This window comes from Bactrocera dorsalis, chromosome 2 (assembly GCF_023373825.1).
Source record: "Bactrocera dorsalis isolate Fly_Bdor chromosome 2, ASM2337382v1, whole genome shotgun sequence".
NCBI lineage: Eukaryota > Metazoa > Arthropoda > Insecta > Diptera > Tephritidae > Bactrocera > Bactrocera dorsalis.
In genome coordinates this window covers 91252348-91280272 of record NC_064304.1, presented here as the reverse complement: position 1 = coordinate 91280272, position 27925 = coordinate 91252348, and the positions used below count along the sequence as shown (strand labels likewise).

The following is a 27925-nucleotide window of genomic DNA, read 5'->3' as shown; positions in this document are numbered from 1 at the left end:
TAGTAAAAATGGCCGAAGCAACACTTAGAAATCATATCGTCCCTATTGGAAAACCCGATATGAAATTAAGCAAACATAGGGAATCATGTTTACGTATGACATTTTCGTTCTGGCTAACTCAACGCTCAAACTCGCTCTCACAACTAGTTTCTGCTCAAATCCAATGTGAATCAATTGTTTTTCATAATAATAATGACATTAGAGCGACTTTTCGATTCAGTCGCTCTGAGTTTAGTAAATACACAATCTACGAATACAAACATAAACCTCATGTACTTCACACACAACAAATGAATGGTTTTTAAAAGTCATTTATATTTAACTCTTATTAGGCGGATTGTGTCAGATGTTGATAAAGACTAACTATTATTAAAGATTAAATTTATTTATGATGTAGAGTAATCAAAAAACTAAAAATAAACACACTTTCTTACTCGCTAATTAATGGCGAATATTCATAATACCTTATGGCGCGTCTAACTGAGAGCACTGGAACTTAAAAAAATTTAAATATAACTGAAATTATTAACTGGTTATAATCAAACACTTGAGTTATCAGTTTCACAGGCAATTCCAAAAAGCAGAAAGTCACGTAAAAGTGCTTGATCAATTGCCATACTCTCATCTCGTATGCCCCTACACGAATATAAATATCTAGCAAACAATTGAATGAAAATAGAATAATTTTAAATAAAGTAAAGGTCATGACAATGCAGTTTTCCAAAGCTGGAGATAACTTGATCTCCAAGCAGCTGGCAACTTGAAAAGTTAATAATAACGATTTATTTCGTTATCAAATTTAAACCGTTTTAATTGTACGTGTCACATAATTGGTCTCATTATACCTTTATTTATTGTTAAACGTTGTGATCGTACCAAAACCAATCAGATATAGCGAACGTCTGATGTACCGAACGCTATAAAAATTTAATGGTATATTTCAAGTCTAAGCTTTTTAGCGCTAGGTATGAGTAAAATTGTTAGTCTGCAAAGAAATTACGTGGTACCCAAAACTAATTTACACATTTTCCGAATTTGGTCGGTGTATTGCTAGTATGACTTAACACAAAAAGTATAAAATCCTAAATAAACATAATACAATATAAAACTGAAGAGCTTTAGCAACCCATAGTCTTACCTATTCTCGAAACTTATCTGCACAATGACGTTATTTCACAATAAACAGCTAGTTCCATCCAGATCTTATTCTTTACAACCTCCGATAAGTTCGAAAATGTTACGCAACATCTGACACCATATACAGTATCAACCACTTAATCAAAAGATTATATAAAAATAACTTTTGCTGTCTACAAATAAATTGTGAAGCATATTTATTGCAAAAAAATGTTTTTGATACAGTTATACTTTTGTCTAAATACTTGCACGAATTTATTATTTGTTATATCCATTGTATATTATATAGTTATAAGAGCGAATCTCAGAAAGATTACATTCGTTATCAGCAAATGAAAATTTTGTGTAAGCACTATTTATCTGAGAGAGCAAACTACTCTTCAATAATCATCATAGTTACGTTTCCTCTTAAAAATAGCATTTGAAATAACAGCACTTATAATATATAGATAATTCTATTCAACAACTTATTAATCACGTTTTCGCTTTTTATGCGCATTATCGTTGCTACTAAATAATGCCGCCAGCACCTGAAAAACAACGTAGAATAAAAATATAGCCAACAATAATGGAATACCAAACAACACAGCCATTGTATCCACACTATGGCGCTGTAAGAAATTCAAGTGACGTGAGGCCACACGCAATTGTGGCGCACCCTTGTGTCTCAGCACATACTCAGTCCAATAGATTGCTGTATCGAGCGGATTCATAGGTCGATCATGGAAACTGGCAGAAATCTCTCGCGCTCTTTCGGTGTACTTGGGATTGTTCAACACCTCTAGGATGGCATCGCGCAGTTCGGTGCTGGTGAAATTTCGGAAATTTACTGCAACACCAAAACCTTTATATACGGCCTTTTCAACATTTAAGTATTGATCGTAAAAGACTGGCGTGCCAACAATTGGTTTAGCATGATGTACCGCCTCTATCAGACTGTGCATTCCACCATGTGTAACGAACAGTTTTACTTTAGGATGGGCAAGTACATCCGATTGTGGAAACCATTTGTTGATGAAGACATTCTTCGGTATACCGGGCAGATCGGTCTTCTCGAATTTCCACAACACGTTCACGGGTAATGAAGCAAATACGTTCATAATCTCTTGCAATTTTTGTTTCGGCAAGGAAGCGCTCTTTACATTCGAACCGAACGAAAAGTAAATAGCACCTCTAGACGAGGCATTAATAAAAGCTTCCATATCCGTTGGTAGTTTCTTCAGTTTGTTTTCAATATGCATACCAGCCACCTCGATTGCATTCGGCACCAATGGACGAGGCCAACTGAATGAGTAATGTTGGTTGAGCAGCAAAAGAGAAAAGTCTCGACGTACATCTGTTAAGCGCAGTGTCGCATTGGGAAAATACTTTTCATACTGCCGTTGTTGTTCAGGTATTATTACTAAATGTGTATACAGAAGCTCCATGGTGTTGGCATATAAATTATCTAAACGTTGCCAGAAATTCATACGATCCATATTCATGCCGCTAGGCGCTGGTACATATGCTAACGGCGAAACATTATCCACCAATTCGTCGATCACAATATCTGCGCCATACGATGAGACACCAATCGTAGGTGCATTGAAATGTTTTCCCAATGCGTAAAGCGCATCTAGATAGAATACTTCGATAATGATAAGATCGAATTGTTCGTCAGAATGCAATAATTGTTGGAAGTCCTCATTATTAAATACCAACAAGGAAGTCATTACTGTATATTCCTTAACAAATTGCATCTCAGCCAATTTACCAACAAAGATTTGATCTATCGCATTGATTACCGCCTCTAAAATTATTTGAATTAAAGCTATTACTTCTTTATATTTATATATTAACAAAATTTACACTAACCATCATGATAAGCTTGATCTACATGTATTGTTAAATCTCGAAAATTTTTCAAGGGTGTTTTTTGCGGAAACGCCGAAACCGAAGTGACTTCATGTCCGCGTGCCGCCAGTGTCTTCAAATACGACTGCACACATATATACTGCGAAGGACCCGGAAAGGGAAATACCGCAAGTATTTTTGCGGATTCCGCGGAATTCGTAACACTCGTTAAGATCAACAGTGCCACCACTATGCATTTCAGCGTACACATTTTTATAGTAATTTTACTAAAATGCACCACAACGCTTTTTACTCAACTAAGTTAATATATTGTGAGGTATTGACTTTTATTCATATTTAGACAGCGAAGAGCATAGCAGTGTAAACTAAACTGTTAGTCACACTAAAAATTGTAAGTATAGTAACTTAATAGAGAACAATGAATCTCCAATGCACATTGTGTAACTAAATTGTTCATACAAAACTCAGCTTGCTGTTTTCTCAATCTTCAGAGAAATTTATTTTGATTTTCATTTTATATATACACAGCTCTTTGCCCGCGGCTTCGCCCGCAGTGGAGCCATTAAATAAGTATGAGAGATAAAGGGTAAGGGTATAATAATAGAAATGCGTCAAAATGATAACTAAATTTTATTGCTTGGCTGAGATCAACAATTTTTAAAAATTACTACAGACATTGAAGTTTCAACACCTTAAAATATGCGTATTGAAATGCAACAAAAAATGTTAAAATATATTTCACCGTAACAAAAATAAATAATTCTGAATTCTAACAATTTAAAAAAATAAAATACAGGGTGTTAATCTAGTATATTTTTGTAGACCATGTTATAAGTTTTCCCGTCGGGTGCAAATATGTGCAAATTCTGGGCATTAGATACACGTGAACAGGCTACATAAAGTTGACTATGTGAGAAGCATAGGTTTTCTAAATGCACTCCTGCTACCTGTAATGCTTGTCCTTGTACCTTCTTTATAGTAACAGCAAAGCTAAGCTTGACGGGAAACTGAACCCTTTTAAATTTGAATGGAAAGTCAGTGGGAACAATTGGTATCCGAGGTATTATAACACTATTTCCCTTACCGACACCTGTTAAAATAGTGGCACCAAGTATGTTCTGTCCCAATTTTGTTATCCGAAACTTTGTTCCATTACATAGCAGAGGAGCATCTAGATTTCGCATAAGCATTACTGGTACATTTAGTTTCAATTGAAGTTTATGTGACGGTACACCCGATAATTCAAGTGAATTTAAAAACTCCACAGGATATGAAGTACTTAGTTCCGTATCTATAGTTGTATCCATTGACAAATATTCCTTAATTTTCCCCTGAACCTCGTTTAAAATATCAGTGTTGATCCAATTTCATTTCTTGGTGCTAATATTGCTCTTGCACACAACCACTGATCACTACACAAATTTTGTCGCAATTCCGGAAAAACATTAGTAATGAAATCCATATCACTTTCTACTAAATTACAAAATTCTCTTGACAGTAATATGTAGCCTTCAACGTCAACATCTAAACAACCATCACCAATTTTCAAGAACATTTCTGCGTAAAGTTCTGAATACCCGTCATTATGAAGATGCACTCTCATATTCGTTTTCAGGCGGAGTTTTTCAACTAACGACCATAAGCGTGATGATTTAATTCACGCTTGAATTTCATCTGCTGGTATCCCCTCTGAATCACTGGGAGGGTTTGACGGAAATCACCAGTCAATAAAACTACCATGCCATTTTGGATATACCAGATTTCCGCTTCGGAGGCATTTTCTAAGAAAAGCAGAGTAAGAATTAACATCAGCGAGTAAGATCTAAAATAATAAAATGACTGCTAACCACAAAAATTACGGATTACCTAAAAAATTTGAATAGTTTTATACTGCGTGTAACGACAGAAGAAAATAACAATAAATATAGAAAAATTAATATTATTATGTTAATACAACTCTAACAAATAATTCCGACCAAATTAGTTATCACGAAAATGGTACTCACGGACTTTTTCTAGATCATTAAAAGAGAAAAAATTCTTTTATACATAACTTTTGTGTATCTTGAACCGCTTTCGCAGCGCAAGGAACGGAAGCCCTCAAAGATAAATAATTTACACATTTACCACTGTTTCTTCGCTCCTATTAGTCGCAACGTGATGCTATATAGCCTATAGCCTTCCTCGATAAATGGACTATCCAACACAAAAAGAATTATTGAATTCGAACCAGTAGTTTCGGAGATTAGCACGTTCAAACAAACAAACAAACTCTTCAGCTTTATAATATTAGTATAGATATGTATGTACATAATGCCTACTGCACTGAGTGTTTTATAGTCCAACGGTGTATCAAAGAGAGTGATAATTGATTCATTCGAGCGCGATAGTAACCGAACTGCTCATTGCTAAATGAGATTCTTCTAACTGGAACTTTAGTAGAAGCTAGCATTAAATGTGTTATCGCAGATGCTAAGAAAGGATAAAAGAGGAACTTTTGTCTCCACTCTATAAGTCTGAAGAACAGTTAGGAACCTAGCATATAGACCACTTGGGAACATTAAACGAAACCAAAAAACAATACAACTTCATTTTAGTAATAATAGACGTGTTTTCGAAGTTTGTTAAATTAACTGAAAAGGAATAAGTTGTACATGGTAATCCGGCATCGGTTTTTTAAAGTTCGAGACGGATTATCACCGTCAAGCGGGTTTACTGCAAATGCATTCAAATTCAAACTACGGAGGGTACACAACCCTTGTTGATCGCAACGGGGGTTTCTCGTACCAACGGTAAGATAAAACGAGTTCACCATATACCATAGTTGTTCCAATATGTGCCAAAATAACCCAACTCATTAAATTATAAATAATCTGATTAGTACTTTTCAAAATACTTACAAGTCTACATATACAAGTACGTACTGCCACATATCTCATTTTACATCCCACTATATGTAAGACTAACCAGAAAATGAAAAGTTAAATATTCAACGGGATTTAAACCGACTGAAGACGCAAGAAAACATAAAGAAGATTCACAAAGAGAATTGTAGATTATTAAACAAGGATATGAAGAGAAACTTTAACTGCGAGATTAATGATTTAGTAGCCAACAAACCAACGCTGTTTGGGGTTAACATGAGGTAGAGACTAAAATATCGCAGAACCTATAAGGTAGTCGCCAAACTACAAAATGGAAGATACAAAGTGAAAAAAGTAGGAATCCACGACTGACCTAAAAAACTACGTCTGTACGAGTACCAGAGAATATAAAGAAGATAACTTGTCGAGACAGCAGGTTATCGGATTAGATTACAATTAGAAGAGAGTTGACAACCACCCATTCGAAGCTCGTATAATGGAATAGTGGATTATACGATTAATGAATTGCAAGAGTAAAAGCTTGCAGGAATAGTGGATTGTAGGAATAGTGTGGATGGTATTAAGATCTAATATTGTACTCAGTATTGATAGCAGCGTAAGGTAAATCATCTAAGAATTCTGGGAGATACCTACTAAAAGCATTAAGGAGGCCAAGACGCGATTGCTCAATGAATTATTACACGATATTTCTTTCACTCACCAAACCATTCTTTTAGTTTTTGATCAAATATCGCAAAAATACCTACAGATGGTGTAACTATTTGAGCTTATAGTGATTTTCTCCAGCTAATGCTTAAAAATAATATAATTAACAACAATATTAATGTTAATAATAATTAAATAATAATTAATTAATAAGCTCTTTTAAAATTTTCACTCTCAAATAAAAAATTAATTTACATTTTTAAGTTTTATTTACATTTTAAATTTCAGTTATGTTTTAACTTTGTCTTTCCACAGTCTCCCAAAAGCAATCGCCTCACATTTCTATATACAAACCATGAAGGCATTAATAAAACCAACATCGCACCACCAATCAATACCAATAATGTATCCAAACTATGGTACTGTATAAAATTCAATTCTTGGGCGGTAACACGCATATGTGGCGCGCCCCCATGACGTAGCACGTACTCCGTCCAAAAGATTGCTTTGTCCAACGGCTTCATTGGCTGATCATGATAACGCCGCGACATCTGTTGGATCGTTTGCGTATATTTTGGATTTTCCATGACTTCAACGATGGCACTTCGCAACTCATCGTAAGTGAAAGATTTGTAATCAACGAAAACGCCGATACCAGCACGTTTAATACGCTCCATATTGAGAAATTGATCGAAGAATACGGGCATGCCAACCAATGGCTTGGCATGATGAATCGCTTCCGTTGTGCTGAGTAAACCCGCGTGAGATATGAATAATTTCACATTGGGTTGCGCCAGTATATCGGATTGGGCAAACCATTTGTTAATATATACATTTGGTGGTTTATTTGGTAGTTCGGTAGCTTCGAATTTCCAAAGTATATTGTATGGTAGCGAAGCAAAAACTCGCATAAGTGTCTCAAGTTTCTCTTTCGACAGATTTTTACTCTTCACATTCGAACCCAGAGAGAAGTAGATAGCGCCTTGCTTTGCATCTCTGATGAAGTTTGCTATGTCGGTAGGTAATTTTCCAGCACGTTGGCTTATATGCATTCCGGCCACTTCGATTGCATTCGGTACATATGGGCGTGGAAAACTGATGGAAAAATGTTGATTCAGGAGCACTAATGAGAAATTCTTGCGCACCGCATATATATCGGCAGTGGAATTGGGAAAGTATTGCTTATGAATGGCAGCTTGGTTGGGCAAGTAAAAAAGATGCATGTGCATTTGGTGCAACAAATGATGCCACAAGTTTTGTAAACGCTGCCAGAAATTCATGCGATCGCTAAGCTGTGAGAGCGGCAACGGCACATACGATATGGGTGAAGTATTACCCACTAATTCGTCGATTGTTGGATCTGTACCGTATGTAGATACGCCAATAAGTAAGGCATTGTAATGATGAGCCAAGGCATAAATCGCATCCAATTGTATTGCTTCCACAATTATGAGATCGAAATGCTCATTAGATTGTAATAATTCTTGAACTTTTGCACTTTTCAGTACCGACAAAGTGCCACCGGTAAAGAAGTCATAATACAGATTTAATTCTTGCCATTTATTGCGTTCCTCTGTAATTACATCCACGATAGTTTCTAAAAGTGTTAATTATAAAGTTATGTTAGTAAATTTGGAAAATATTTACTCAAAATTGTATATGTACCCTCGTAACCATCTAGTACTTCCGCTATCGATATGTCGCGAAAATTTTGTAATGATTTTTTCTGTGGAAAGGCTGAAATCACGGTAACTTCATGACCGCGCGCTGCTAAAGCTTTCAAATACGCTTGCACACAAATATACTGCGAAGGTCCTGGAAAGGGAAATATCGCTAAAATGTTGGCAGCATGTGTCTGCTGTAGGGCGATTAAGCTGATGTAAGCCGAAAGTAGCAACCTAATGAAAACTTGGGTGAGCATCTTTCACCAATGTCTGTCGGTATGAAAACTGTTAAATAATTTTAAATTTTACTTTTTATTTTATTTTTATATTTATTTACGAGTGCCGTTTAATGGCTTAGCAACTTTTACGCAAAGTTTTTTTCATAGATTGGTTAAAAAAATTTTTATACTGATTTTCCAATTTCTTTATAATTTTGAAACAGTGATTTCTGGTGCTCGTTGCAGGCATAACCTCACCAGTTTTAAAAAAGAATGTGGACATTTGAAGTATTCACCCCAAGGGGGCGGGGTTTAAATAAACGGAATATGATTCATTTGGTTTGTGAATTTTAACACAGTTTTATACAGTGTTTTATTTTACAGATGAAGTATATTTTTTTGAAGCGTTGCCACTTATTAAAAATTTGTATTCAATTAAATTGGTAAAATGTTTTGAATAACATAACACACCAAAACCACCCTTTAAGATTTACATTTGAAGTTGCAAATTTCTGAGCCAAACTGTACTCGTAAAATATTTAACTTCATCAATTAAACTAAGAGTTTCAGCTTAGTTTTGAAATGAAAAATATAACGTGTAACTTTATAACATCTCACTTTATCTCAACGACTACAGTTTCAGGATTATTAATGATACAATCCAAATTTCTCAGTCCTCAACATAAAATTAATACATGTCTTTAAATTACTTTATATTTTATTTACGCGCGTTACGTTACAAATAACCCGACCGCATTACGGTGACTAAACGAAGTCAAGCAACTGTGTATTATATATAAGGAAGCCATTTTAACTAGGAAGCCAGATTCTATGCGCAACTACATGTATTTAAGAATCATTAGTATTTACCTATTTATTGTAATTTTCAACTCCGAAAACTGTAGGAAGGGCAATTTCTAACACGCTATGATGTATCCTAATGCTGTCTATCATAAACGCTTGCTTATTGTCTCATAGACATATGTATGTATGTATGTCATTTGTTAACCCTAAGGTGCATCCATTAGCTTTGTTCATTTAACAGCTTCATTTGCATCGAAACTGCAAATATTGCTTTCTAGTGAAATTAAGATATTTTAAATATCGATGAGTAGTACCCCGTGTTAGAACTTTGATCCAACAGTATAAGATAATAAGATTATAGGTAATGATATATAGGAAGGTTAAAAGTTAAATTGATTTATTGATGAGAGATTTTTAGAAAGGTTGCAACTTGTTTTTGCCAACGTTGTTCTGCATGTTAGTAGTCATTTGTGCCATACGAGCGCTCTCACGGGTTAAATTTTTCAGATTTTATTGTGCATTCTGTTACAATCCGTTGCATGTTTAGTATATACTCTTTATATAGTATATAATACTACTACTCGTAATCATATTGGCTCGATATTAAGTGGATATTAAATGTGATATGTTATAATCGGCTTTGCATGTAAGCTAATACATTGTGTGAGTATTTTAGAACTTTGATGAGGTCGCGTGTGAGATAATTTAAAAAAAGAAACAAAACCTTATTAAAAGAAGCCTAACAAAACAAACTTTTAGTTAGTATGAGTAATAATAGGATATTCAAATAAAGGTTTGCAATTTTTTAGCTTTTAACAAACATTTAAATGATTTGTTTGAACAAAGAAATAAAAAAGCAATAATTACTTATCATTGTCATTACTTTTTTACAAATCCTATTTTTCACGACAAATGTTAGAAAAAATAGTGTGTATTATTGTAAGACCAAAAATACCACATAACTTTTAAATAACAGAGATATTGTATGTATTGTATATATAGAAATAGTATATACTCGGTTAACCCAATACATGCCATAGGCGACTTATGCTATTGCTGGTGTTAATCACATACTAGTAGCCATGGAAACTATAAATACAATCAAAATTACTTATATTCTACTTAGTGAAATACTAACAGTAAATATTGTCCTCTTAAAATTAATTACATACAGGGTTGCACAACAATCTTCAATATCACAGAATAATTATTTGATAATCAGATCAAAATTTGTAAGTGCTAACATCAATGATAAAGGTTTTTAACTGTATTAATTTCTATATTTAAAACAAAATAACATATTTTATTATCAGCGACATTTGACCAGGTCTAAGCCGAAGTAGCCTTCTTCGAGAATAGACTACGCCATAGTGAATTCTCATCTCATGGAGCCATTAGGTGGTGAGGCTAAATATTTATCGTACCGCTCTCATATGGAGAGATTATATTAATATATCTCATGGAAAAAAACTTCCCGAGTCACAATCTCTATTGTTTATCAGGTAATTCCCACGCACATATCTATACTATACACATACATTCCTTTCATTTAGCAAAAGCGCGTAAGCATAACAATCTGCTACATATGTATATTTAGTATATAAATGGTACTCATTTAATGTAGCAAATATATTGCATTCGTTGCAAACGTCGCGATATGGCAAAGTGGCAACTCATCTGTTCATTTTTGTATGCAATGGCAACTATGCGAGCCAATTCTAAATGGCATCCATGGCAATTTGTGGCATATCAATATCAGCTGATCATTAAAACAGTTCAAACAAAGTTCTTATAAAATGGAAGAAGTAAATATATTTAACTTTTATGTACTATTATTTTTCTCTAACTTTCAATTGTCTGTGACACATGTGTACATGTATTTATAGAAAAAACGTTCGCGGATAAATGGAACTTTTCGTTGGACAGAACGACAAACTAAAGATTTACTCAACATTATCGTGGAAAATGTAAAAGCTAATCCGGAACAGTTCGTGGTAATATGTTTGATATTTCCAATAAGAGGGTATTTAACATTTAGTGAACTTACATATGTATTGTAGAAACCAACTGCTCAAAAATTCTATGAGCATATTACAAAAAATGCATCTACTTTGAACAGCATCAAATGGGATATTATGCGAACAAAAATGAGGCACCTAAAAACAAGTTTTTCGTCCGCACTGAAATGGAAGGGTCAAACAGGTGCAGGATTGCTAGAAAGTGGAGATGTAAAAAGCGTTGAAGTTTACATTAAAAAAATGTGACTATATGATGACTTGTACGCAATATTTGGTCATCGTGTAAATGTGCAGCCGCCAGCTATCTATCAATCAACCATGCCAGTGTCGTTGTTGGATACTTTTGAAGTAGATGCGTTGATGGAAAATGATGGCGAAACATTTTCAACAAGTTTACCTGAAAGTCCGTTGGCCAGTCCGACTGTGGTGCTTCCTTCTACATCAGAGAGTGTAGCAAGTCCGTCCGCCCTGTCCATCGCAACAAGTGCTTGTACGCAAAATACAACTACACTAAAAAGAAATTTGAAAAGGCCTCAAAACTCAAACCCATTTGCATTATTATTTGAAATTCAATCAAAAAAGCTGGAATTAGAATCACAAAAACTAGAATTCGAACAGGAAAAAGAGCAAAACAAATTCATGTTACAGAAGCTACAACTGGAGAAGGAGGAAAGGATCGAAATGGAGAAAATAAGATTGGAGCACGAAAGATTGTCAAGTGTTGATACGTCAAACAAGAAAATGCTTGATGAAGAGCCCCTTGCCGGAACATAAGGAGGCATATTCGTAAAGTTATGATCCGCAAAAGAAATTTTTCGTTTTTCTTCGGAACCACTCTCAAAAGTTTGGTTTAAATGCCAAAATATTTCTTTAATAATTTTTTTAAATGCTCTAATGTGCATATAGAACTTGAATTTATTCCAATAAATAAGCTTTTAATTTTTAGTACAAATTCTTTTATTCATTGTTTGCATAACTTAACAATTCACAGATGGTTCGGCGTACCGCTTCCCCTTCATTAGTTCGAGCAGTAGGTAATGACTTTAAAACATCGTGCTCAGATTCCTCAAGCTCGTAATCGAAACGATCGTCAAGTCGAAGTATAATATTGTGCAACAACGCGCAGCAGATAATCCATTTATTTACTCTATTCATTCCTTTTCATCCATGATTTGAAGTCTCAACGTTTTCAAGCTGTCAAACCTTTCCTTCAACATGCGTTGAATGTCTTATTTGAAGCGAATGGTCACAAACGGCTTGAACTTTAACTGAGTATTAGTGCTTTCGTGAAAAGTAAGCTTCTGGGTCTTGAGAAGGTTTTTCCGCCAAAGGAATTTCAGTACCATCGACGTATCCCATGCAGTTTGGCAATTCACCCCAGGTTTCTGACACGAGCTTTTTACGTTCACCGCTATTTGGCCAAAACAGCTACTGATCTTTATGCTTTAACAATGCTTTAAAAATTCTGTCAGTCAAATTCTAATATAAAGAAAAAGACAAACATTAATCTAACAAAACAATGACAAACACTAACCTGTATGATACCACCATCACTAACTCCAAACAAGCCAGCAATCTTAGACAGAGTAGCGCCTTCACCGTTTGAGCCTAAGCGATATAATATGATTGCTAATTGTGTTTTGAGAGGGAATTGTTTGCAAGTATTGTTTGCAAAGTATTTGGTTGAACGACGCATCGTCCTTTATTAAATTTAAAATAAAGTCGAAGGTTTTCCAGTTTACGCATGTAATCTTCTTGAATCTAGTCTCATCAAGTTCCCATAACACGTCGTTTAATAATTCCTTACACTTAGGCACACTATTTTGAATAAACGGCACACTATATCTACATTCTTCGCCCAGGGCCAAAACAATCAGCAGTTCCTCCAATATGTAATCTTCTTTTATTGTCTTCTCTTCTACCAGAAAACAGAATTTTACTCATTTGAAGCAAAATACAAATTAAATATATACCTTCGTCCTCACAAAAATTGTCGACAATCATTAAATCGTTTAATGCAGCTACTTCTAATAATTTAAGAAGTGTTTGTTTTTCGCTCACTCTCGGCATTTTAAAATATTCACTTTGAACAAATAAACAGCTGACTTGTACGAGTTTTGCTATCATGTTTTGCCATTGGGCACTCATTTAACCGTAGTGGCAACTTTGTAAGTTCGCAATTATTGCATACATGCGAAATTAAATGAGTACCATTATAGTTTTAGTATTTGCAAAAGGCTTACCTGACATACATAAATTGTATTTACATATACATAGCTATATTTTGGCTTCAAATATACATAACCATGGCTGTTGGTAATTAATGGCTAAATTCAGCGACTAACCGAAAGCTTTGTGATAAAACTGAATAAGATATTAAAGAAATGATGATGATGAATGTGTTCAACATAAAGCGCGTCCAAAATCTATTGTATACACACTAAATGACACGTGCCACGCATTCATAGACACAAATATTGTTTTGCGCTATTTAATTTAAATTTAATAGAATTTACACCATATAACTATATCTTATAGAGGAAGAATCCCCTAGTAGCTATCTAAGTTAAAAAATAATAAAAATAAACAAGTAAGGAAGGAATAAATTCGGGTTCCAACTTGCAAGTATCAAAGGCTGAGAAATATCTTAAGGTGCAAAACGTCAACGAAATTCATTATATATAGTATATCGAAGTTGGGGTAGTATCGAGTCAATTTTATATATTTTTGCCAATACCATATACTACTCGTATTAACATGTCACATAATAAAAAAAAGTGGGCGGTGCTACGCCCATAGTCCAGTTTTGATCACGGCAAAATGCAAGAAAAAATGTAAACTTCGGTTGCAAACGTCGTGTCAAACTTAGTATATATTTTGTTGTTTGTGATATATTTTGTTGATTTGATTTGAAATGAATTTTCTATAAATTTCTGTTGCAATCGGATCCAATGTACCGTATTTGTGCATTTGTTACAATTTATTTTGTCGTCATTTTTTTATCGATATTTTGTTTTATTTGCCCAATTGTTTGTTTTATTTGCCCAATTGTTGCCACATGATAACAGCACACTTTTTTTCCTCAAAATTACGCCACATTTTATTGAGACATAAAATACAAGTACATAGCTATGCAGCGTAAAATTCATTAGCACGCTTGAACGGCTAACGGTTATTATTCAGTTCAAGTGAATTGGGCATAGAAAAAACTGATATTCAGCAACAACACAAAATTAATTAAAACTTAATTATTTTTCTCTTTTCGGCCTTACACACATAGCAATACATTGATATACAATAATGGAATTCTATATATTAGTACGATATGTATCTCAAAATGATGGATTCTAAGTTTTTGATTTAATACGTTGAAATAAATTTCTATATACCAAGTCACTTTTTGACTTACTGAAATAGATCAATGCGAATTCACCAAAAAAAAAGGAAATGCTTTACCCACGTAATGTACAAAAACATCTTAGGGAGACTTAGTCTCTCCGAAATTAGACGTTACTAACGCGTCAGCCTCTCGTATAATTTTTCTCTGGAATACCCTAAACAGGATTATAGTAAGAAACTAGACTAACGCAACACGTTTAAAACTTTCAAACTCTAAGTATAGATTGTCCACGAACACGCTGCTTCACGCTCTACGATTCGGAATCTCATAATATGCAAGATTGACCGGAAGATGTTTGATTCATCCAAAAACACAACTCCCAGAACCAAAAACAATTCCTACCAAATACTTGTACATTGGATTAATCCACACTGCAAAACTGTAAATGTTCTCTAGACTTTAACGCACGAAATTAAAACTAAAGAAGCATTCAAAGAAGCATTTCGCTTTGGAAACTCCTGAAGGTTTATTTAAATAAGATTTAGTATTTTTAAAATGAACGATAATACAATTTATTAGGAAGTGGTAAAAATTTACAATTATTTGACTGACATTCAAGATACATATTGTGATTATGTAAAGAGGCGAGTTTTCCTATAAGTTTTTCAAAATTAAAAGTATTCAAAGAACTATAGTGCTAAGTTATGTGAGTATTGGGTTAGCTTGTGCTGACTTTTTCTTCCTGGCTACCGCAATCCCATTTCCATTCTTACTCTTCATAATGAATTAATTCTGCTTTACTTTTCTCTTTTGATCAATCAGTTTCTCAGTTATCAAATCCCATAATCGGCAGCTTGCCCACACCATAAATACCAATGCCAGTAGCGGCAGGCCGAACAGCACAGCAATCGCATCTAAGTTATGATATTCAATGAAATTCAAATCTTGTGCAGCCACACGCATATGCGGCGCGCCCTTATGACGCAGCACATATTCCGTCCAATAGATTGCCTTCTCTAACGGCTTCAGCGGCTGATCGTGATAGCGGTTAGAGAGCTCGCGAGCGCGCTGGGCGTACTTGGGATTATTCAGAACCTCCAGTATGGTATCCTTGAATTCTTCAGCATTTAACGTCTTCAAGTTCACACCTAAGCCAAACCCTTTTGCTTGCGCACGCGCCACGTTTAGATGTTGGTCGTAGAATATCGGTATACCCACTATCGGTTTAGCGTAATGGATTGCCTCGATCGTGCTCAATAGCCCACCATGTGTAATGAAGAGTTTTACATTGGGATGCGCCAATATATCGGCTTGTGGAAACCATTTATTAATGTAGACGTTTTCTGGTTTTCCCGGTAATTCCGGTACTTCGAACTTCCAGAATATATTATAGGGTAATGAGGCAAAAACATTCAAAATAATAGCAAGTTTTTCTTTAGACAAATTTTTACTAAAAAAATTAGAGCCCAAAGAAAAAAAGATCGCACCATTTGGATTAGCGTTAATAAAAGCTTCCATATCGGCAGGTAAAGCTTTCGGTTTGTGTTCTATATGAAAGCCACCCACTTCGATAGCGTTGGTCACGTAAGGACGTGGTATGCTCATCGAGAAGTGTTGATTCAACAGCAGCAGTGAGAAATTCTTTCTTATTGCCATAAAATCAGCTGTGGGTTTGCTTACATGAGTTTTATATAATTCATATTGTAAAGGTATCATAACAAAATGGTTATGCACCCACTCGACAATATTTGTATATAAACTCTCCAGACGTTGATAAAAGCTCATATGATCGCTGTTGGTGCTTAAAACTGACGGCACATAAGAAAGCGGTGAGGTATTGCCCACCAGTTCGTCGATGCGCATATCAGTACCAAAGCTCGATACACCGATGAGCGATGCATTAAAATGATATGACAGCGCGTACAGCGCCTCCTGTTGCAGCACTTCTACAATGAGTAGATCAAATGTGACGCCATTTGCCAGCCATTTCTGCACTTCCGGGTGTTCTAACACCCTGCGCGTGGGTGCGGTTAAGTATTCTATGCCCCAGTTTAACTCTTCCCATTTGCTGACTGTGGTCATAAAGTCATCCAATGGGAAGTCTGTAAAATATATAAAAATTTATATACATATATAATATATAAAATATAAAATAATAATTATAATAATAATATTGATTAGACAGATATTGCATGTAGAGTCATCAACTAAAGTCTGGTCCTACTCAATTCGTATTTCGTTTTTTCTATTATCGTACCATGAGACCATATCGAATACTATCAGAGCTGATAGCGAGAAGTGCTTATTGCATATTCAAAATTTCAAGAGGTATTCCTTAGAATACTATAATGTCTCTCCATCAAATAAAGCCATCGCTAAATCATATTGAACCAAATGTTACGTATACAACGAGTGTAGGCAAATGAATTTTTTGTTAATAGAAGGCATTACTTTTGAAATGCAAACTAAACTCGTTTGACAAAATTTAAACTAACGAGATCAAAAATTGCACCAACTATCTAGTAACTCGGTACTATTTTTGACACCGGCTGACTAAGTTTAACATTATATCAGAACGAAGCAACAACTTTGTTTATTACATCCTGGATTGTCATTCTTTTCTAAGAGAGTTAGTAAGCAAACTGCGAAAATGGTGAAGAACATTTGAAGAGAATGAAATACAAATCGAGAGTGAAAGAAAATATATAACCTATTATACATATACTTAAGGTGGAGCCCTTCCTCATAACATATTTCTGTCTATAATGTTTCTTCATATTCATCATATTTTAACTCGAGAAAATTCGTATGCGTAAAAAATATACTCACCCTCAAAAAGCCTTTCTTTGTTTATAATTGTAACGTCACGGAAATTCGGCACCTGTTTTTTCTGTGGAAATTCTGAAATCACAGTCACTTCATGACCCCTTGCAGCCAATGCTTTTAGATAATTTTCCACACAAATATATTGTGAACGCCCCTGAAAGGGGAATATTGCTAAAATCTTTGCAGCATATAAACTTTCAAAGTAACACAATTGTGTACACAATAAAAATAATATTTTTAATGGCGAAAAACTTTTCATTTTCGTGCGCTTCTAAAAATTTTTCGTAAATTATATAAACTGAAGCAAATGGGACATCGCCATCAAATGTGAAACGACTAAAACCAAATTGTGATTTTTGCAAATCATGTTTACGCACGACATTTTCACTCTGACCAACGCTCAAACTCGCTCTCACAACTAGTTTCTGCTCAAATCCAATGTGAATCAATTGTTTTTCATAATAATAATGACATTAGAGCGACTTTTCGATTCAGTCGCTCTGAGTTTAGTAAATACACAATCTACGAATACAAACATAAACCCCATGTACTTCACACACAACAAATGAATGGTTTTGTTGACGAGTAAAATGTTATTAAGTAATAGGTATTTATATTTAACTTTTATCAGGCGGATTGTGTCAGATGTTGATAAAGACTAACTATTATCAAAGATTAAATTTATTTATGATGTAGAGTAAGCAAAAAAAATAAAAATAAAAATAAACACACTTTCTTAATCGGTAATTAATGGCGAATATTCATAATACTTTATGGCGCGTCTAACTGAGGGCACATGAACTTAAAAAATTATAAATATTGGGTTGTCAAAAAAGTCTTGCGGTATTTTCGCTAATTGGCGCTGAAAGCGCGTAGTTCTAGTTTTATTCGTCGCCTCGGGTCATGCTATACCTTTTTGGAAAGCTCATTTCACGCGCTAACACGTGTTTGATTTATTGTCGTTTCTTTTAAGTCGTTCGTGAGTTATAGCGTCGGAAACATGGAGCAAAATAAAGAGAAAATACGGCATATTTTACAGTACTACCACGATAAAGGCAAAAATGCATCTCAAGCCGCCAACGAAATTTGTGCAGTTTATGGACCCGATACAGTTTCCATTTCCACCGCACAACGATGGTTTCAACGTTTTCGTTCTGGTGTAGAGGCAGTCGAATATGCGCCACGCTCCGGCCTGTCGTCGAAAATTGCGATAAAATCGCTGAGTTGGTGGAAAGAGACCGGCATATTAGAAGCCGTAGCATCGGTCAAGAGGTGGGCATATGTCATCAAAATTTCATTTCAATTTCAATAAAAAAAAAATTCAATAAAAATACCGCAAGACTTTTTTTGAAATTAGAATAATTTTAAATAAAATATAGGTCATGACAATGCAGTTTTCCAAAGCTGGAGATAACTTGATCTCCAAGCAGCTGGCAACTTGAAAAGTTAATAATAACGATTTCGTTATCAAATTTAAACCGTTTTAATTGTACGTGTCACATAATTGGTCTCATTATACCTTTATTTATTGTTAAACGTTGTGATCGTACCAAAACCAATCAGATATAGCGAACGTCTGCATTATGTTCCTGATGTACCGAACGCAATAAAAATTTAATGGTATATTTCAAGTCTAAACTTTTTAGCGCTAAGTATGAGTAAAATTGTTAGTCTGCAAAGAAATTGCGTGGTACCCAAAACTAATTTACACATTTTCCGAATTTGGTCGGTGTAATGCTCGTATGACTTAACACAAAAAGTATAAAATCCTAAATAAACATAATACAATATAAAACTGAAGAGCTTTAGCAACCCATAGTCTTACCTAATCTCGAAACTTATCTGCACAATGACGTTATTTCACAATAAACAGCTAGTTCCATCCAGATCTTATTCTTTACAACCTCCGATAAATTCGAAAATGTTATGCAACATCTGACACCATATACAGTATCAACCACTTAATCAAAAGATTATATAAAAATAACTTTTGCTGTCTACAAATAAATTGTGAAGCATATTTATTGCAAAAAAATGATTTTGATACAGTTATACTTTTGTCTAAATTTATTATTTGTTATATCTATTGCATATTATATATAAGAGCGAATCTCAGAAAGATTACATTCGTTATCAGCAAATGAAAATTTTGTGTAAGCATTATTTATACTATCGGTATACCTTCTGAGAGAGCAAACTACTCTTCAATAATCATCATAGTTACGCTTCCTCTTAAAAATAGCATTTGAAATAACAGCACTTATAATATATAGATAATTCTGTTCAACAACTTATTAATCACGTTTTCGCTTCTTATGCGCATTATCGTTGCTACTAAATAATGCCGCTAGCACCTGAAAAACACCGTAGAATAAAAATATAGCCAACAATAATGGAATACCAAACAACACAGCCATTGTATCCACACTATGACGCTGTAAGAAATTCAAGTGACGTGCGGCCACACGCAATTGTGGCGCACCCTTATGTCTGAGTACATACTCAGTCCAATAGATTGCTGTATCGAGCGGATTCATAGGTCGATCATGGAAACTGGCAGAAATTTCTCGCGCTCTTTCGGTGTACTTGGGATTGTTCAACACCTCTAGGATGGCATCGCGCAGTTCGGTGCTGGTGAAATTTCGGAAGTTTATTCCAACACCAAAACCTTTATATACGGCCTTTTCAACATTTAAATATTGATCGTAAAAGACTGGCGTGCCAACAATTGGTTTAGCATGATGTACCGCCTCTATCAGACTGTGCATACCACCATGTGTAACGAACAGTTTTACTTTAGGATGGGCAAGTACATCCGATTGTGGAAACCATTTGTTGATGAAGACATTCTTCGGTTTACCGGCCAGATCCGTCTTCTCGAATTTCCACAACACGTTCACGGGTAATGAAGCAAATGCGTTCATAATCTCTTGCAGTTTTTGTTTCGGCAACAAAGCGCTCTTTACATTCGAACCGAGCGAGAAGTAAATAGCACCTCTAGACGAGGCATTAATAAAAGCTTCCATATCCGTTGGTAGTTTCTTCAGTTTGTTTTCAATATGCATACCAGCCACCTCGATTGCATTCGGCACCAATGGACGCGGCCAACTGAATGAGTAATGTTGGTTGAGCAGCAAAAGAGAAAAGTCTCGACGTACATCTGTTAAGCGCAGTGTCGCATTGGGAAAATATTTTTCATAGTACCGTTGTTGTTCCGGTATTATTTCTAAATGTGTATACAGAAGCTCCATGGTGTTAGCATACAAATTATCTAAGCGTTGCCAGAAATTCATACGATCCATATTCATGCCGCTAGGCGCTGGTACATATGCTAACGGCGAAACATTATCCACCAACTGGTCGATCACAATATCTGCGCCAAACGATGAGACACCAATTATAGGTGCTTTGAAATGTTTTCCCAAAGCGTAAAGTGCATCTTGATAGAATACTTCGATAATTATGAGATCGAATTGTTCGTCAGAGTGCAATAATTGTTGGAAGTCCTCATTATTAAATACCAACAAGGAAGTCAATGATGTATATTCCTTAGCAAATTGCAGCTCAGCCAATTTACCAACAGCGATTTGCTCGATCGCGCTGATTACCGCCTCTAAAATTATTTGAATTAAAGCTATTGCTTCTTTATCTTTATATATTGGCAAAATTTACACTAACCATCATGATGAGATTGATCTATATGTATCGTTATATCACGAAAGTTTTTCAATGGTGTTTTTTGCGGAAACGCCGAAACCGAAGTGACTTCATGTCCGCGTGCCGCCAGTGTCTTCAAATACGACTGCACACATATATACTGCGAAGGACCCGGAAAAGGAAATACAGCAAGTATTTTTGCGGATTCCACGTAGTTTGTGACACACGCTAAGAACCACAAAGCTGCTGCTATAGATTTCAACGAAATCATTTTCCAAGTTCCTAATAGACACCACAACGCTTTATATTCAACTAAACTAATAATTTGTGCGCATATTGACTTTTATAACTACATATTAAGAGAGCAGAGAGCATAGTACTCTAACATAGTAATAACTTAATAGAGTATAATGAATCTATGTAACCGCTACTACAAATTATACCCTGAACAGGGTATGTTAAGTTTGCAACGATGTTTGAAAAACGTCGGAGAACCTGTAAAATATATATATAAATTATGAGTATAATGAGCTGATTCGATTTAGCCATGGCCGTCTGTCAATCTTTTTGTCTCTCTGGATATATGTATCCCAAATCTTGCACCTACCCTTTTCTTCACAAGAAGCTGCTCATTTGTCCAAAGAGTCGATATCAGACCACTATTAAATGCAGCTGCCATACAAACAGAACAATCAGATGCATGTAGCTGCCATACAAACTTAACTATCCTTTTTTATTTGTGAAGGGCATAATAGCTTTATCATTAACGTTTTTTCTTGTTTGAATATAAAACTAAGCAATTGAATTGGTCTTCGGAGAAACTTTTATTAATTTTCATTGCATAGAAGTATACAGTTGTGTGCAACTAATTAACAACGTCTGTAAATATTTGGTATTTGTTTGTAAAATACTGAGAATTAATTTTTCAAAAATTTCAACCAATCAAAATGCGCTTTTTGTGTGATGACCGAATACGAAATTATGGATAAATCACTTATTTGGTAAGAGACAATGATTAAAGAGGTCTGGCCCATTATTGTCAATATTTTTCTTATATTATGATGATTAGTAAATTTTCCGTGAAAAAATATGTTAAAAAAAATATTACACTAAAGACACTAGGGCCGTTATCGTAGAGAGAGTGGTAAGTAAATTGACTTGACATTTCGAATGAAATATATTAATACAATACAAATAAAAATGCAAAACACATTCCTCACGGAAGGATAAAGTATATAATGTGTAATATATTCAGGTGGAGAAAATAATAGGTGTATAAATGTTATTATTGGCTAACGAAACAAAAGTAAACAGAGTGTGTTCAAATAGGAAAAATTATGAAGGTCGTCCAAAGCAAAAAGAGCGGCTCCTAGTTAGTTTAATCCAACACTGAAGCATGGAGGCAGCAGTATAGAGTGTAATTTTATGGCGTGCCTTTTTGGCAACGCCAACATGTCCGTAACGTGGATGTACCAGTAGGAAACGGTCCGAAATACACAATTTGACGCACTAACAATTTGGGAACTGTTTTTGACTGTCCTTGTTACAGTTCGAATCTGAACAATTTCAAGAAACTTTGATCTCACTTACTAAGTAATAAATTTCATCAAATACGAAAGGACATAAAATGAGTGAAAAGCGGTTCCGCAGAATATAGTGGAGTCAATGCGACGAAGACGTCAAGCGGACGTCGACAATAATAGTTTTTCTTAAAAATACCGACTTTTATTAAATAATTTGCTTATTTAAAATCAAATAAAAACAATATAAACTGTAGTTTTTACAGAACTATTTTTCGAGATGCGCAAATATATTTACTTGCTTTAAATATGCCCGTACCTTTCTTGTAAGTAAGGCAAAGTTTCAAAATTGAAGGTGCAGATAAAAAATCAATGTATTATTGCTTGATCTTATGTCGTTGTTAATTAATTGCACGCAACTGTATGTACATAATGTCTATTGCACAGAGTCTACCGGTGTATCAAACAGACTGATGACAATAAAGAAATGAATTAAAACTGCTTAGACGTAAGTGAGATTCTCTTGAATGGAATCTTAAATTTATAAATTGAAACTTTATTGAAAATGCCAACTCATGTACAAGAGAGAGTTGTCAAAAGAAGTTCTTTTAAGCGAAAGTCGTATATTAACGCCGAATAAGACAATACATACTTTATAATAACTACACATTATTTTCTAAAAACCTCCTTCATGTTAGATAGAAGTTTTCCTACAATAATTTTCATTACATCTCAGGGTACATTGATTTGTAAACTTTGAAGTGAAAAAGTATAAAGAATTAAAATTTATGTTATATAGAAAGTAAGCGACAAAAGAGCAGCTCGTAGGGCCAGAGATATGGGCGCAACAACTTCCAGCGTCAAATTTTGACTTCGGTTCTTACGAATATCTCTTATGATCCCGGATGTAAAGTTTTATGTTTCTGACGCATATGTATATTAATTGATTTACCGCACCTTTAGGAGTTATTGACAGAACTGTTCTTTGTGAAATGAGCGAGGATATCATACGATTTCAGCTATTTTCTCAACGTCTCACGAAGGGTCGTCGTAGTCCAGATATAGCTCCGAACTTACATATATTATAGGTCATAGACTCTCGTACTTTCATTACAATATTTAGCTTCGTATCCGAGATATTTTTATTAAAATCAACCAAATTAATTTTAATAATAATATTTTCAATATAAATACATGTCCAGCGACTGTAGTGACAGAAGTTGTGAAGAGCAAGTTGTAAACAACTAATCATTAATCTGTTTTCAAACAATCTCCGTCAAGTCGCTTCAGCTATTAAAAATCAATAAACGCATAGAGACGTCGTTTGTGAAACGATTGAATATATTACACCCATTTAGCATATAATATAAATAACGCAATACGACAAGTATTTGAAGTGTATTTAAAACTGTATAGTATATAATTACACATTATCGGTGTATATAAAATATGTAAATTGATTAAATTTACTCTATGAATACTACTAGCAATTCATATTAATTAGCCTTTATCTGTTACTGAAATAAAATAGTTCTAAAACGAATGTTGAACGAGCAACTTGGTGCTATTCGTCTTTGCTCGATGTCCCCGCTCCAAAAAACTACCAGTTTTTACAAGAAACATTTTCGTGTGTATACTCACACATATTGAAATTCGACATTTTACTCACTCTTTTTTTTATTGTTCGAACGATCTTTACTTAGGAATACTACCAATAATAAACTGTAAATACGACGAGTTATAAATATAGCCAACAACAATGGAATACCAAACAACACAGCCATTGTGTCCACACTATGGCGCTGTAAGAAATTCAAGTGACGTGCGGCCACACGCAATTGTGGCGCACCCTTATGTCTTAGCACATACTCAGTCCAATAGATTGCTGCATCGAGGGGTTTCATAGGTCGATCATGGAAACTGGCAGAAATCTCTCGCGCTCTTTCGGTGTACTTGGGATTGTTCAACACCTCTAGAATGGCATCGCGCAGTTCAGTGCTGGTGAAATTTCGGAAGTTTATTCCAACACCAAAACCTTTATATACGGCCTTTTCAACATTTAAATATTGATCGTAAAAAATGGGCATTCCCACAACCGGTTTGCCATGATGCACCGCCTCTATCTGACTATGCATACCACCATGTGTAATGAACAATTTCACTTTGGGATGAGCAAGCACATCCATTTGTGGAAACCATTTGTTGATGAAGACATTCTTCGGTTTACCGGCCAGATCCGTCTTCTCAAATTTCCACAACACATTCACGGGTAATGAAGCAAATGCGTTCATAATCTCTTGCAGTTTTTGTTTTGGCAAAGAAGCGCTCTTTACATTCGAGCCGAGCGAGAAGTAAATAGCACCTCTCGCAGAGGCATTTATGAAAGCTTCCATATCCGTTGGTAGTTTCTTCGGTTTGTTTTCAACATGCATACCAGCTACTTCGATTGCATTGGGAACCAATGGACGCGGCCAACTGAATGAGTAATGTTGGTTGAGCAGCAAAAGAGAAAAGTCTCGACGTACATCTGTTAAGCGCAGTGTCGCATTGGGAAAATACTTTTCATACTGCCGTTGTTGTTCAGGTATTATTACTAAATGTGTATACAGAAGCTCCATAGTGTTAGTATATAAATTATCTAAACGTTGCCAGAAATTCATTACATCCAAATTTGTGCCGCTCGGCGCTGGCACATATGCTAACGGCGAAACATTATCCACCAACTGGTCGACTATAACATCTGCGCCAAATGTAGAGACACCAATCATAGGTGCCTTGAAATGTTCGCCCAATGCGTAAAGTGAGTCTTGACAAAACACTTCGATAATGATGAGATCGAAATGTTCATCAGAGCGCAATAGTTGTTGGAACTCTTCGTTCTTAAGTACTGGCAATGAACCCATTATTGAATAATCGAACAACGTACGTAATTGCGTTAATTTAGTTGCCGACATCTCTTCAATCGCAGTGATAATGAATTCTGAAAATAGAGAATGGTGTATATGTATATAGTTTTATGTATAGGATTTTTAAAAGTATCATTAAAGGGCAACGCACTAACCGTCATGATCTTTGTATTCATCCTTCAACGTAATATCACGAAAGTTTTTTAAGGGTGTTTTTTGCGGAAATGCCGAAATCGAAGTGATTTCATGACCGCGTGCCGCCAATGACTTCAAATAAAGCTGCACACATATATACTGCGAAGGACCCGTAAAGGGAAATATTGCGAGTATTTTTGCAGATTCCGTAAGTCTTGGCACGAAAGCAAGAACCGCCAAAGCCCATATTATATAAATGATTCGTCCCATCTGTACAACCCACTACATGAACTGCGTCAACCCAACTTTGTAATCGACTGAAGTAACACTCTCAAAAAAGCGTTCCTTTTATGCGTTTTAGAAGATAAGGCGCCAATTAACAACAAACTAATAGTTTAAAGTATCTCGATCTAACAATGTGCAATCAGTACGTTACTACTAAACGGTGGGCATTGGTTCCCAAACGGAAAGCAAAATTATACACACTTTATGTTAAGCAGCCGGCTGCGGGAACGTTATTTTTGTAAAAAAAAAACCAAACCAGTGAACCCATAATGCGAGGCCTAAAGCCCGACAAGCCCGCACTATCGAAGTCAAAATTAAATATTCATAACAGCGAAGGCATATAGCCTAAATCCGTCTCTGTCATATCTTCCAAATTGTTCTCACTATCTCTCACACTATCTATCATCTTGCGCTACAAAATGTGCATACTATGTATATATACTAATACATATTATTCGTTGGTGGAGAAGAGCAGTTTTGCTCTGATGTTTGCTGTTAAATGCTGCTAATTTATGTACAAGTATAAGATAATAATAACGCATTAATACTTTGTATTTATTGTACATAGGTATGCATGTAATTGTATTGAGTTCAAAATGACTCGACAAATTTATTCACGTCTGCTTGCGATACTTAATAAAGTAATTACATAAATATAAAAAAAGTTCATAAAACAATTAAAATTTTAATATGTGTATAAGAAGATTTGGTAGTTAGCAGCGTTGAGAACTATATTTTCTCCATGGAAAAATTATGTCTCATTTTATTCAATGTTTTTATTGGAGAGTTTCTCTAGAATTTCGTACATAATTTTTTTCTGGAATCAGATTTAAAAGATATATGCCTATATCTAATGGTTAAAATTATTATTAAAGCCAATTTATTTCTAGCTAAAATTAGACTTTTCTATTTTAATTTGTGGTAGAATTAAAGCATAAATATTACGAAAAACTTGCAGAGTGAAAACAGCAATAAAGCAAGTGTGATTTTGTATAAACCACTGATGCATATGTACATATCCATACGCTACCAACTATTAAGTGGACGATTTTTAATGAAGCAGCCTACAAAAGTAATAATACAGTTCGCTGCGGTTTTGGTTTTCCTAAATTCGTTGCTTTATTTCTTAGTTAAGCCGTTTGGATTTTCACTTTGATTCACCACTTTTCCGCAACTCCTTGCTTTGTAAATTGTGTCATCACTCAGCTCTTCAAAGTGGGTCAAAAGAGCAGAACTACGCTAAGCATTCATTGATCTTTAATGGCATTCGTTTTTAAATTTAAGCAAAACGCCCCTATGATGCCTTTATTATATTGTTTCATTGTCAGCATATTTCTTATACCTATTGCAAAGAAGAAAGTCGAAGTAAATTTTTGAGCACTTGTTCTTACAACTGTTTCGAAGTAGAGGAAGACACATATATTTCATAATGTATGTGTTGCTTTCGATGTATATATGTATATACATATATCCATGACCTTTCCACCAGATTATATGTTGTTTCGTTCACTAAATCATTTCGCTTTTTTAGTGCAATTTAAACACAATTTTCTTAAGGTGTAACGTGAACATTAGACAGATTTAATATTTAGGCAATCTCTCGAGTTGTTGTTTTACGTCTTCAAGAACACTTCCAAGACGCGGTGCATCCTCAAGATTGAAATTGCGGGAATGAAATTGGCAACCCAATTTTGGCATTGGCGTTCGGTCAACACATTTTCTCCGTACATATCGCATAATTTCGCCTTGTTTGTGCTGCATTTTTACGCTTTTGATAGTGAAACAGTGAAATATGCCGAAAATGCTGTTCCATCTTCCATTTTCGATGGAACACCAAACAAAAACTGTTCCGAAAAATTTAAGAAATTTTTTTACAAACAAGCTTTTCTATATCATCTGTTCAAATATATAACGATAAAACCTTTAAGTATGAATTTGGCTGCGAAAAAATTCAATAAGCTCAGCTGTCATCAAACGAAATTACTTGGTGAACGACCCAATAGTTCAATCGCCCTTAACGCAATAGATTTA

The 27925-nt window shown here is 34.9% G+C and overlaps 3 protein-coding genes, 1 long non-coding RNA gene and 1 pseudogene across 13 annotated transcripts; 2 read left to right on the top strand and 3 right to left on the bottom strand.

The window, feature by feature from the left end:
- Positions 1 to 1297: 1297 nt before the first annotated feature.
- On the bottom strand, positions 1298 to 25948 carry LOC105230268 (UDP-glucosyltransferase 2). Of its 8 annotated transcripts, none has more exons than XM_049449234.1 (4): positions 25630 to 25948; positions 24931 to 25548; positions 19995 to 20386; positions 1298 to 1916 (listed from the first exon to the last, which is right to left on the bottom strand). In XM_049449234.1, exons 1-4 carry the CDS (start codon positions 25877 to 25879, stop codon positions 1608 to 1610), a joined length of 1569 nt encoding a protein of 522 aa, XP_049305191.1. In that variant the 5' UTR covers positions 25880 to 25948; the 3' UTR covers positions 1298 to 1607. The 8 variants fall into 8 exon arrangements, with proteins under 8 accessions (XP_049305191.1, XP_049305193.1, XP_049305189.1 ...); XM_049449236.1 differs by having other exon boundaries at positions 1298 to 1981; positions 20060 to 20386; XM_049449232.1 differs by having other exon boundaries at positions 1298 to 1667; positions 19746 to 20386; positions 25630 to 25947.
- LOC105230266 (UDP-glycosyltransferase UGT5) lies at positions 6772 to 9255 on the bottom strand. Of its 3 annotated transcripts, none has more exons than XM_011210950.4 (3): positions 9022 to 9255; positions 8187 to 8470; positions 6772 to 8118 (listed from the first exon to the last, which is right to left on the bottom strand). In XM_011210950.4, exons 2-3 carry the CDS (start codon positions 8440 to 8442, stop codon positions 6806 to 6808), a joined length of 1569 nt encoding a protein of 522 aa, XP_011209252.2. In that variant the 5' UTR covers positions 8443 to 8470; positions 9022 to 9255; the 3' UTR covers positions 6772 to 6805. The 3 variants fall into 3 exon arrangements, with proteins under 3 accessions (XP_011209252.2, XP_029407827.2, XP_011209253.2); XM_029551967.2 differs by having other exon boundaries at positions 9114 to 9242; XM_011210951.4 differs by having other exon boundaries at positions 8187 to 8455; positions 9022 to 9182.
- LOC125776550 (uncharacterized) lies at positions 10925 to 13052 on the top strand (annotated as a pseudogene).
- Positions 15067 to 17957, bottom strand: LOC109579828 (UDP-glycosyltransferase UGT5). Its single transcript, XM_019991758.3, has 2 exons — positions 17395 to 17957; positions 15067 to 16667 (listed from the first exon to the last, which is right to left on the bottom strand). Exons 1-2 carry the CDS (start codon positions 17648 to 17650, stop codon positions 15352 to 15354), a joined length of 1572 nt encoding a protein of 523 aa, XP_019847317.2. The 5' UTR covers positions 17651 to 17957; the 3' UTR covers positions 15067 to 15351.
- On the top strand, positions 19698 to 24724 carry LOC125776551 (uncharacterized). The gene is made up of 2 exons (XR_007421810.1): positions 19698 to 19930; positions 24475 to 24724. It is a non-coding gene; the product is annotated as an uncharacterized LOC125776551 (long non-coding RNA).
- Positions 25949 to 27925: the final 1977 nt, after the last annotated feature.